General features: G+C 49.1%; 2 protein-coding genes and 4 non-coding genes across 15 annotated transcripts in view; 4 read left to right on the top strand and 2 right to left on the bottom strand.

The window, feature by feature from the left end:
- The window catches only part of nbeaa (neurobeachin a), a 49,729-nt gene extending 48,031 nt beyond the window's left edge, over window positions 1–1,698 (bottom strand). For 5 of the 7 annotated variants that reach the window (XM_019869505.1, XM_019869504.1, XM_019869506.1 and 2 more), the window contains exon 1: window positions 952–1,221. In XM_019869505.1, the coding sequence (XP_019725064.1) occupies window positions 952–1,221 (270 nt within the window). Of the gene's footprint in view, window positions 1–951 lie in introns of all 7 variants that reach the window. The other 2 variants (XM_019869511.1, XM_019869501.1) reach the window with 2 other exon arrangements.
- A 2,110-nt stretch (window positions 1,699–3,808) lies between these two features.
- stard13a (StAR related lipid transfer domain containing 13a) overlaps window positions 3,809–11,228 on the bottom strand; it is a 20,782-nt gene continuing 13,362 nt past the window's right edge. For all 4 annotated transcript variants that reach the window (XM_019869515.1, XM_019869516.1, XM_019869514.1 and 1 more), the window contains 12 exons: window positions 10,331–10,412; window positions 10,160–10,223; window positions 8,671–9,902; window positions 8,388–8,558; window positions 7,881–8,040; window positions 7,585–7,783; window positions 7,179–7,392; window positions 6,919–7,033; window positions 5,545–5,814; window positions 5,168–5,385; window positions 4,876–5,052; window positions 3,809–4,802 (listed from right to left, as the gene is read on the bottom strand). In XM_019869515.1, coding sequence (XP_019725074.1) covers window positions 4,697–4,802; window positions 4,876–5,052; window positions 5,168–5,385; window positions 5,545–5,814; window positions 6,919–7,033; window positions 7,179–7,392; window positions 7,585–7,783; window positions 7,881–8,040; window positions 8,388–8,558; window positions 8,671–9,902; window positions 10,160–10,223; window positions 10,331–10,412 — 3,008 coding nt within the window. In that variant the 3' untranslated portion in view covers window positions 3,809–4,696. The remainder of the gene's footprint in view (window positions 4,803–4,875; window positions 5,053–5,167; window positions 5,386–5,544; window positions 5,815–6,918; window positions 7,034–7,178; window positions 7,393–7,584; window positions 7,784–7,880; window positions 8,041–8,387; window positions 8,559–8,670; window positions 9,903–10,159; window positions 10,224–10,330; window positions 10,413–11,228) is intronic.
- Window positions 6,089–6,161, top strand: trnaf-gaa (transfer RNA phenylalanine (anticodon GAA)). Its single transcript has one exon. It is a non-coding gene; the product is annotated as a tRNA-Phe (tRNA).
- On the top strand, window positions 6,295–6,367 carry trnaf-gaa (transfer RNA phenylalanine (anticodon GAA)). The gene has a single exon. It is a non-coding gene; the product is annotated as a tRNA-Phe (tRNA).
- On the top strand, window positions 6,501–6,573 carry trnaf-gaa (transfer RNA phenylalanine (anticodon GAA)). Its single transcript has one exon. It is a non-coding gene; the product is annotated as a tRNA-Phe (tRNA).
- trnaf-gaa (transfer RNA phenylalanine (anticodon GAA)) lies at window positions 6,706–6,778 on the top strand. The gene has a single exon. It is a non-coding gene; the product is annotated as a tRNA-Phe (tRNA).

Genomic DNA, 11,228 nt, shown 5'->3' with positions numbered 1-11,228 from the left:
AAGACGAAATACAATGACTTCCTTTTCAACTTTCAATTGAACACACTAACTACAAAGACCAGATATTTATTGTAAACTAATGGTGTGCTGCGTTTTTCTTTTTTTTTTGGGGGGGGGCAGTTGGTACACCTGGGAGGAGAGGAGGAAGAGGCTGGGGGTGCGGGGGTTCACAGAATGGTACAGTCTAGCTGTCTGTTGGCTGTCCTTCACTTAAATAGGCCACAGCGGTGAAAGGAGGATGGTCGGAAAAAAAATCACCAAGAAACGTCGCTGCTCTGAGGTCAGCTCTTGAGATAAAAACAACATGGCCGCTCACATGCATGTATGATGCATGCGTGGAGGAAGGGGACTTGCAGAGTGGAGCTTAGTATCACCGCCTGTTTCGTAACCCCAAAAAGTGGGATTAAAATCCGCTGGGATGACGGCTGCCTTAAAACCGACACTCAAACAAAATGCGGATACGCGTGCCCATATGTGCCATCCTTACCCTCCTCACCCTCACTTTTTTTGCATTAACGGGGGCTTGTGCAATCCCCCCCTCCCTATCCAAAAACGACCCTCCTCCTATCATCCACAATGGATGCATAACGATGCATAGCATCATCATGCTAAGTGGGCCTTTGTCCACCTTGGTGCCATGTTGACACCACCTGCACTAAGGACCGAAAAGGGGGGCAATTGGAGGGGGGCTTTTTCTTTTATCGGCGCCATTAAGTCAACAATGGCCGCTCCTGATGAGGATGAGGATGACGAGATTGAGAGGGAGCGAGAGGGAGGGAGGGAGGGGAAGCACGCGCTCCTTTCAGCCATTAAAATTCATATTTAATCGTTTGAGTCCCTGAACTGAAGAAAAAACAAATGACATCATCCCTTCAACAAGAGTCATGAGGCGTCAAATAAAACATGGAGGAGTCAATGTGTGTGATGGAGAGGGGCGGGTGGTCCACTCACCAGGTTGAGAACAGTCTCCACGATGTCCCGGTTGCTCACCTCGCCAACCTGAATGAGGCCCACCAGCACGGCGAATTTCATTTGGATATTCCTGATCGGGACGGCGGGGTTGATGACGCCGGCCGGCAGCACCACGGAGCCGGCGGCGGACGACGGCATCCTCTCCCCCGGAAGGGGCAGTGGCGGCGGTGAAGAGGAGGAGGAGGAGTCGGTGGCCGTCAGCGAGCAAGCCGAGCCCGGTGGTGCCGAAAGCGGCTTCTCGCTCGACATTTTCCCACCCCTCTCTTCGGAGGAGAGGACGAGAACGGGTGTCCCGCACCTGCCCTACAAGCTGAGGCTCGGAGGCGGCGGCGGCGAGGACAAACACATCCACCGCGCAGGAGGAACCACACTGAGAGCGCGCGAACGTTCACAAGCGATGCGGGCGTCCTCGTAGCGCGCTCGGCTTCATACGGCTGGGTTAGTGGGGGTGAGAGCTCTCTCTCTTCTGGGCCGCGTACGTTTCGCTCGCTCTCTGTCAGTCAGTCCGCGAGGTCGACGTCGACGCCAGCGTCTAACAGCGCCATGTTGACGCCCCCTGGCTGCGGTGGGCCGCCGTTGACCGCGCATGCGCACTCGGACACCCTGCTGCTGGATGGCGTCCTCAGACGCATGTACGTGCACGTAGCTGTACCAGTGCGAACGTTTCAACAAATTAAATAAGGCGAAAAATTCAAAAATCAATCATTCACAAATATTACATGAAGTCATTACAACACATTAATCAAATGAATAACAAAAGCAATCCAAATATTATATACGATATAATAAGATAGAATGCATGTATTCAATGAAACAGATTGCATCGATCAATTATACACTTTTGACATGGAAATTATTGGTCCATCCACAGAATGAGTACAATACGTACAACGAACTAAAATACAGTACTGTACATCAATTAAAATACGAGTCACACAATGCAAAATAAACGATAAATACAATTTAATATGTGGTGGATAGCACTTCCGCCTCAAAGTGCAGAGATGCAGGGTTCGATTACAGCTCCGCCCTTGCTGTGTGGAGTTTGCATGTTCGTGCCTGCGTGGGTTTTCTCCGGGTACTCCGGTTTTTTTTTCCCACATTTCAAAAACATGTATGGCAGGTTCATTCAATACTCTAAATTGTCCCTAGATGTGAGCGTGAATTGTTCTACGTTTATGTGTGCCCTGAAATTAGCTGGCAACCAATTCAAGGTGTCCCCCGCCTACTGCCCGAAGACCCCTGGGATAGGCTCCAGCCGGTTGGGACAATTTAATCAAATACATTAACAAAATAAATACGATAAATGAGTTGAATAAATGACTGTAAAATCAAAACAAAATAAAAACAATACCATTAATCCACCCATCCATCCGAGCCGCTTCTCCTCACGAGGAGCCCATCCCAGCTGTCTTCAGCCAGTTGGCGGGGTACACCCGGAACTGACTGCTCATGAAAGCCACAAAGTACTTTCCAATACATATGCAGAGTACATAAGACTAGTACAAGTACTGCTTTTTGTGTTGTGCACACAGTTCACAGTGCAGGACTTCCTCCAGCAGGTCGCATCTGCTGGCAGCCAGATCCATTTACCAATGAGTGGTCTGTCTGTGTGGGTGTGAGTGTGTGTGGGTGTGTGTGTATATATATATATATATGTGTGTGTGTGTGTGTGTGTGTGTGTGTGAATGGATTTTCATTACATGCAACCACTCTTGATGTTCCACCACTCACTTCTGAGATCCAGTCTCTTGACAGCGGCGACATCAGAATGATATTCTCAGGCCTTGTGTATGTGTGTGTGTGTGTGTGTGTGTGTGTGTGTGCGCGCGCGTGTCACGTTCCTCTTTGTCAAGACACACAAAGGCTTGTAAAGCTTTGTCTTGTGTAACAAAAGGTTCTTCCCGCAGGGCGTCTCTGTACTGGCTCTGGCTGCTGATTGGCTGAAACTCTTGTCGCGCTTCTTCTTCTTCTTCTTGCGTCCATCCGTCAAGAGCTTGGGTCTTCTCAAGCCTCGCAGAGTGTTTGTTTGAAGCGGTGGTGCCAGAGTGCACAGGAAGTAACACAAGTTGACATCATGCATTTGACTGCTGGTTGACGTCTGATTGGTTGTGACAGAGAACAACTGGAACCTGACAGATTGCCTGTCAGAGGACTGGATGGATGGATGCATGGATGGATGTAGATAGATACAGACAGACAGACAGACAGTCGGGCAGGCAGGCAGACAGACGGAAGGACGGACGGACGGATAGATAGATAGATAGATAGATAGATAGATAGATAGATAGATAGATAGATAGATAGATAGATAGATAGATAGATAGATGAAGGTATGGGTTAGTGTAAGGACAGCTGGATGACAGATTATTGGAAAGAATATACAGATGGATGAATCCATAGTTGGATGATGGATGGGTTTTTACTCGAATATGGCGATAGATGAGTTTATCGATGCATAAATTGATGGCTTCTCTCCACGGGAGTCGTACTGATTTCGCTCAGCAAGGCAACAGCGCCCCTACGTGGACACACACAGAATGACTGTGACTGAGCGACATTGAATGGGACTTCAAACCAGGAAGTCGATTTGAATTCCGATCTGATCTAGATTGGTCATCAATGTAAATGCTGTGTTGACATTGAGATTCACACGTCATAACGTCGGCTTGTCTTCATGATGTCACCCTAACCACATGCGGTCTCTTTGGCAACTCTGCAATGCTTGAAAATACACAATAATTTGTTTTTTAAAAATGTTTTCTCATTCTTAAATCAGCAAATATGGTCCTCCTTTGAGCTGTACAAATAAATAAATAAAGAGGAGAAAAAAAAATAAGATTTTCATTTTATTTCAAAACAACAATTCTGTGTTGTATGTGGCAACTTGTATTGTACCATAGCGTTGCCACGGCGATGAAGGCTCCTCAGCAGCATTCACTAAAGACACTAAAGCATTTGTTTCTTATTGCTTATCGTTAGCATATCAATATGATAGCGACACCCTGAAAAGCTCTTATTTACAACAGACGAACGCGCACACAAACACATACATATTCTAACACACACTCTCATAAACACTTTTCCGAACACACGGTCACGGTGACACACAAATTCTCACAAGCACACTCTTTCACAGGCACACTCTCGCTCTCACATAAACACTGTGACACTCGCACACGCTCACAAACACTCACTCGCGCATTCTCTCTCGCAGGACACAAACTCTCACACGCTCTGAGTTTCCACTATATTGCTCTCTTACCACACATTCACACACACTCGCGTTCATACACACATATTCTCTTGCTCATACACACAAAGTACTCTCGCACACGCTTTCTCAATCACAAACTCAGTCAGTCACTCACTCACACTCTCACACAAACTGGCACACACACACACACACAAACACACACGCACACTAAAACACACAAACACACTCATCATGCTTCCTAGAAGCAGTGCAACCATCACATGTCTCAGACATGACAGCAATGAAATGTGGAACCTTCTTCTTCTTCTTTACCTTTTCAGGTCAAGTCAAGTCCAAAATGTTCCAATAATGTTCCAATAATGTGTGATGACATCACCACCAAAGAGGTGAATGTGAGAAGCCCACAAATAAAAAAAGTCTCCCTACAGTGCGCTTTTCGCAGCGCTACAGTACGTGGATGTGTTCTTGTACCGCAAGGCTCAGCGTGGAGGTCCAACTGGCCTGATTCTATTGGGAATTTTCTACCGCCCTGAGGAACGAGGCCCGGATCCTCTGCGCCTCGTTGGCGCAGAGGTGCCCGTACGCCTTGTTGTACCATTCTGGAGCGCGCCCCCTGCAGGCCACAAGAGAAAATGACAATGAAATCGAAAAACGAATGGTTTCGGGACGATGTTGTCCACTCATACCTGAGATCCACTCTGGAGACGTGCGTCAGTCTGGTTCTGGTCGGCATGCCAAAGGGCTCCAGCAGGTAGTGGGACTCCAGGACCACGCCCCGTACCGCCGTCCGCGGTCCATTGTCGTGATCCACCGACACGCACACCAGTGCACACCAGCCTTTAATTGGGTCCGAACGGCAGGACCTGACGGGAAGCATCACCGTGACAATTGATGTTGATTATTTTGTCCAGACGAGTCATGTGACTGACTGGCATCCAGTCAATTTTTTTTTTTTGTCCCCGCGTGTGGTGAGTGTACCTGAGAATGACGAATTCTGTGCGCGGCTGCGGCGCCATGTTGTGACAGCAGTACTGGTACACGTCTGTTTGCTTATCCAGCGTTTCCACAACCTTCTCCTGCTGCAGCTCCATCTGCCAGAGGGGGCGCTCTCGCAGTAGCCGGTGAAGAACCTCAGCGGGCGTGGCCTCCACCTCCGTGCTGACGCGCCAACGCCGAAGAGGGTTGCCGTCACCCACCTGAAGGCACGAACACAGCCGCTAAAGAGCACACGCGTTTGTTTCAGCAGTCGCACGAGAGCTTTAAAATTCACTGTGCGATTATTTTGTTCAAGGTCGTCTTCCCATATGTTTTGAAAGGAATACATTATTTCATGAAATTATGAATGAATTGAGAACCTTTTTGGAGGCCAGTTCCACGTGCTCTCCTGCCGGTCTACACATCCACGCTTTGCTTTTGTCTTTGGTCTCCTTCAGCAGGTTGTGGATCAGCTTCTCCACGTAAGCGTGGTAGGATCCTTCATCGATCTCCTCGTCTTCTTCGTCCACTTCCTCTCCGTCTTCCTCCATGTCATACTGGCGTATCTTACCCAGCTCACCCAGAGGAGGCGCTGCAAGCTCGGCTTCTATGTAAGAGTTACGGGACTGGCTGACCATCTCCTCGGGGATCTGTGAGAGGACCATCATGTGGACTCGTCACTGTGTCTTTTGACCGACTGTGGACCATCTTTAGCCCGGCCAACAACAGACAGAAATAACTCAGGGAGGAGAGTGTTAGACTCAAGCTGTTAAGGTCCGTAGTTCAACCCCGTGTTTTGACATGTGATGAACACAAATAGTTTATTTGTTGCGATTACTTGACTATGATGTGTCCCGTGACTCGCTTTTGGTCAAGATCCCATAGATTGCCTGGTGAAAAGGCTGTAGTGAACACCAACAAGCAGCCGAAATAGCTCAGTTGGGAGAGCGTTAGACTGAAGATCTAAAGGTCCCTGGTTCGATCCCGGGTTTCGGCATGTCAGGCACAGAAATAGTTTCTTTGTTGCAATTGCTTTTCTATGATGCGTCCTGTGATTCGCTGCTGTGATTTTGGCCGATAAGATCTCATTGATTGACTGGTGAAAAGGCCGTAGTGAACTCCAACAAGTGGCCGAAATAGCTCAGTTGGGAGAGCGTTAGACTGAAGATCTAAAGGTCCCTGGTTCGATCCCGGGTTTCGGCATGTCAGGCACAGAAATAGTTTCTTTGTTGCAATTGCTTTTCTATGATGCGTCCTGTGATTCGCTGCTGTGATTTTGGCCGATAAGATCTCATTGATTGACTGGTGAAAAGGCCGTAGTGAACTCCAACAAGCGGCCGAAATAGCTCAGTTGGGAGAGCGTTAGACTGAAGATCTAAAGGTCCCTGGTTCGATCCCGGGTTTCGGCATGTGATGATCAGAAAAAGCTTTTTTGTTGCGATTACTGGACTACGATGTGTCCTGTGACTCGCTTTTGAGCGTCTGGCCATTCAGATGCCATTAATTGACTGGTGAAAAGGCCATGAGTCACTCCACAAGAAGCCGAAATAGCTCAGTTGGGAGAGCGTTAGACTGAAGATCTAAAGGTCCCTGGTTCGATCCCGGGTTTCGGCATGTAATGAACAGAAATTGTTTCTTTGTTGTAAAATTTTCACAACAAAATTGTGTTTTGAGGGTTGAAGTGGTTCTGACTTTACAGTTATGAATAAAATCAGAAATGCAAAAAAAAAAAATTATAATAAAAATTAGTAAACCTGAAAAAGGCGCGGACACTCTGCGATCATGTGAGCCAAGCCTTGAGTCGCAGCCAAGTTCTCATTTAAATCCTTCTGATCTGGTCGGCCACTGCCATACTTTCTCTGGATGGACCTTCACCATCATCGGAAGGACAACAGTGAACATCAATCAGTTCATGATCAACAATACACCCAGTGTCTGCTGAACAAATCCAACACCCAATACTTTTATTGTATATTATAAATCTTGTGTATCGGACTGCACAGCGACGACGCACCTTGGCGACAGCGTGTCGCTCTTGGTTAGGCTGAGGTGGAAGAGGGACGGCGCCAGGCAGACGGCGAGGTTGGCGGCCGTCATCTGGTTTTCGTCAACCTGTGCCGCCACATCGCGCAGGAAATAGAGCAGCGTCTGCAACGCTTGGCGGTTTTCGTCCGCCATCAACAAGATGGCTGCCCGCACCGCCTGCAAACGCTGCTCCTTGGGTACGTCTGGGGGTGGGAGAGGGGAGGCAAAATATCGAGACTTTATGGTAAAACGTAGTTTTGTAGTATTGACACAATAACATGCTGGCAGATTGCATTACTCCCTCAAACTATTCCCACTGAATGATCCCTGGACTCTCAGCATGAACCATCTGAAAAACCACAAAGGGTATTTTAGCAGGTAGCCTGGCTACCTACACTGGTCGATGTGCAGGAAGGTTTCTCCCAGCTTGTTGCTCAGTAGGGGCTCCGGAAGGTCCCGGAAGAACTGCTTGACCATGTCGGCCACGTCGTAAGCCGACTGCTCGTCGTAGTCCACGCTATCGGGAGAGGCGTCGCACCGATGACGCAGTGCTTGGATGCGAGACTTCGCACCAGATTTGCGGAACAGGCCCACCTGGAGGGAAATAACTCCATTATTGGTCAAAATGTTGTCTTTTGTGGCAAAATCTTGTGTTTTATTTTTATCGTTAAGATCTGCTTGCCGCAAGTACCTGGTCCAGACAATGGCGCGTGAGGTGGGCAAGAGCCTGCTGAAGGCAAAGGGGCAGCGGGAAGCCGCAACGTCGTACGTGCACGATGAGCGGGACCCCAAACACGCTCTTGTCCTTGGAGTCGGGAGATTTTATACGCTTCATGAATTTTGGTACGGACCTGCAAGGAAACAGGATGTTTTTACACACAAGGAAAATGTATGTCGCTCATATTTGGTAGCAATCAACATTTCAAAGAATTTGCCTCTGAGGGACCCTTGACAAAATTACCGACAAATTGCCACTTCAAACCAAAATGGCTGCCTTCCTGTGCTTTTCCAGCCGTGGCTTTTAAGCCTTTTGGAGCCATGTCGACTAAATGTCATGCTGCTCAACGAAACTGGCTTTTAGGGCTGAATTAAAAATGCAAAAACCAGGTTGGGTGGACCTGAAACAATTGAGCCGAAAATGGGCCGCAAAAGGCGAGCAAGTAGCAAGCAGACCCGAAGCAGATGCTCTTGTACCCAACAGGTCCAACCATGCTTGTTGGACATGGAGTACTTCTCCATAATGGCAGTGAGGCGTAGCAAGGAGAACTTGTGCAGCAGGCTGAGCTGCGCGGCCGACTGGCTGCTGATATGAAGCGACGAAGACGGCTGGTTGAGATGGTGAGACGTCCTGAAACTGGGCCAGCGCACCCTGCAGAGTGTAAGCGGCTCAGATAACGGATAGAAAAATGATCTTGATTCTACGATGACGTGCCCTGCAATGAAAACCAGTTTGGCACCCCGAGTTTCGATGTATTTCTTACCGCGGTCTTGTCAAGGAGGCCCCAACGCCGGAATCCCTTCTGTCCCGACTGGTCCCGATGGAGTTGGTATCGTTCTGGGAGACGCGTGTGGTTCTGCCCTCACCATCTTCACCATCCTCGCTGTCCGCAAGTACGCCGCGGCTCCAGTGATCCACGATCTGCTGCAGGCCACTGACATGCTGGATAATGTCATCCAAGTGCGGGAACAGGTTGTCCTCTTTCTCCAGGTCCAGGATGTCTCCCGTGCTGGCGTATAGGTGGGAACCAGGGACATTGTCGTACACGCTCACCCGACTGCCCCTCGGAGCTTTAGGGCACGGGGGCTTAGACAGTGGACGGCAAGACCAGATGTCGTCCGGGTTCTTGCTTTTGGATGGTCGGGAGACGGTGAGGTCGGCGGAGCTCCTCCCGGGCATCAGGCTCTCGATGGACAGCGCTTTGGGGAAAGTACCTGGCTTGTGGTCTTTGGGGACATGAATGAGGAGGTTTTCGTGTGAGTGGAACTGGTTCTTCTGTGCATCGGGCCTCTTGCCCCGCAAGGGGAGCTCCATGTCCTCCAGATATTTGCTGCTTCGTTTGCTGGCTGTCCGTGCTCGCGGGGGTGTGGGATCACGAATGGGGCTCACGTTCATCCTGGAAAGGTCGGCGCAATCGTCGTCAAAGTCGTTGCCGCAGTTGCCGACCTCGTCGGGCGATGTTTCGCCATTGTTCCTGGCCAAGTTTTGCTCTAACTGGCTGATAGGGGTACACTGCAGGACCTGTAGGGCTAGCGGTTCCTCCCCTTGCAGCACGGGTCCGCTAATGACCATCGGCGCTCTGCGTTTGGAGCTCTTGCGCATGGTGGACGGCCCCCAGGTGCGCATCACCTCCATCCGCCGCAGGAACTCCTTGGCTTTGCTGCGCCCTGCCTGTCCTTGGCGGACCCCCTTGATGGGCAGGGAGTTGTAGTGCGAGAGGTCACGGGGCGGCGGCTGGAAGAAGGCTGATAGGGATGCCACCGACATGGCATCCGCCGAGTCCTCGCTTTGCAGCGACGAGATCTCGGCCAACTCCTGCTCGCTCAGCTCACTCAGAGCGCTCTCGCTGCTCGCAGCGCTGCATGGGCCATGGCCTCCGCCCTGTGGACCACCGTCCGACGGGAAGTCTTCCAGGCGGGACCACCGGCAGCTGCTCCACTCAAATGTCCAACGTTTGCTGATGGCCATCGGGTCATCTTCATCCGAGTCTTCCCCCTGCGAGTTGAACAATTTCAGATTTCAGATAGGGGAAACTTTTGAAACTATGAACCGTTGAAATGAGAGGTTCGCTAATAAGTTCTAGAAAATGACAATCATGGCACTAAAATGTTACTAAAAATGTTACAATATGAGAAAAGGTTTTGGTGGACACAATGGGAAGAAGACAAACAGCAACAAAACGTGTTTGGGAGAGGCGTGGCCTATTTCAGTGTGATAAATGAATGACTAAATATATCAATTAAACATCTTACTTTCTTCCTTAGTTGGGCGATGTCCAGTTTCATTGAGGCAGACTTGTTCAGTGTGTTGAGGCGCCTGTAAAAAAAAAAAAAAAAACACACTCAGCCATTCAAGGACAGTTTTTCATCAAATAGCTTGATGATTGTCCAAAGGAGAAGTTCAAAAGCAGGCAAGAAGCTTACCTGGTCAAGGGCTCTACCAGGTCTCTATCCAAGAAGTCATGATCCCTTTTCACCACGGAAATATTAATGGGAAACTGAGAGTCTGAGAGAGAGAGAGAGAGAGAGAGAGAGAGAGAGAGACTGTCTATTTATCTTTTATGTGGAGAGTTTTCCTGTCACACATGGACGCACGATCTGGAGTGGAGGGTAGTCTCCAGGTGCCTGCTTGAACTTCACAGTGCCCAACGTCATTCGCGAGTCAAGATCTTCTTGCAATTCTTTTTAAATGTTCTTGGTGCGCGCCAATCTCCCGCATAGACACCAGCAAGTCCTTCCGCCGTGTAGATTGTGCACCTCTCCTATGCTGGATTTAAAGGCAATGAAGGGAGCCGCTTCCATTGCCGGCTGCACTCACTCCCACAATGGCGCAAACGCCCCTTTTCTAGGTGCGACCGTCTACAAAGATCCAAAAGAAGGAATACTCCGCTCATGTGTGGAGTTTTGTAGTTAGACTGCACTTTGTGCTAGACTTGCACTGGGCACGAAAAAAGGGCCCCACCTTGGCGTGACAAATAAACAGCTTGCATGCTAGGACCCTCATTTAGACAACTGGGAGTATTTCTTTTTGCCGTTTACTCAAAACGATGTTGAGCAATAGCCTTCCATTTCTTGACAGTGATAGTAAGGACAATTTAAAAGTACATTTGAATACGTTTCTACTTTTAACTCCTCGATTAAGGAATATCATCCTGCACTCATTCAACACAACCAAAACGTCACAAAAAGCCCGCCCCAAGAGTTACAAATGAATGAGGGCATAAATGAAAGTGACAGGAAACCAAAAGGAAGAAGAACGCTGGGAGAGTCCCAGTTGTGATTACAAGGCCTTTCCCATGACCCCCCCCCCACCCCCACCCAT

Source organism: Hippocampus comes, unplaced genomic scaffold (assembly GCF_001891065.2).
Source record: "Hippocampus comes isolate QL1 unplaced genomic scaffold, H_comes_QL1_v1.1 scaffold109, whole genome shotgun sequence".
Taxonomy (NCBI): domain Eukaryota; kingdom Metazoa; phylum Chordata; class Actinopteri; order Syngnathiformes; family Syngnathidae; genus Hippocampus; species Hippocampus comes.
Note: the sequence above shows the minus strand (reverse complement) of the source record. Positions and strands in the feature narration are given on the sequence as shown.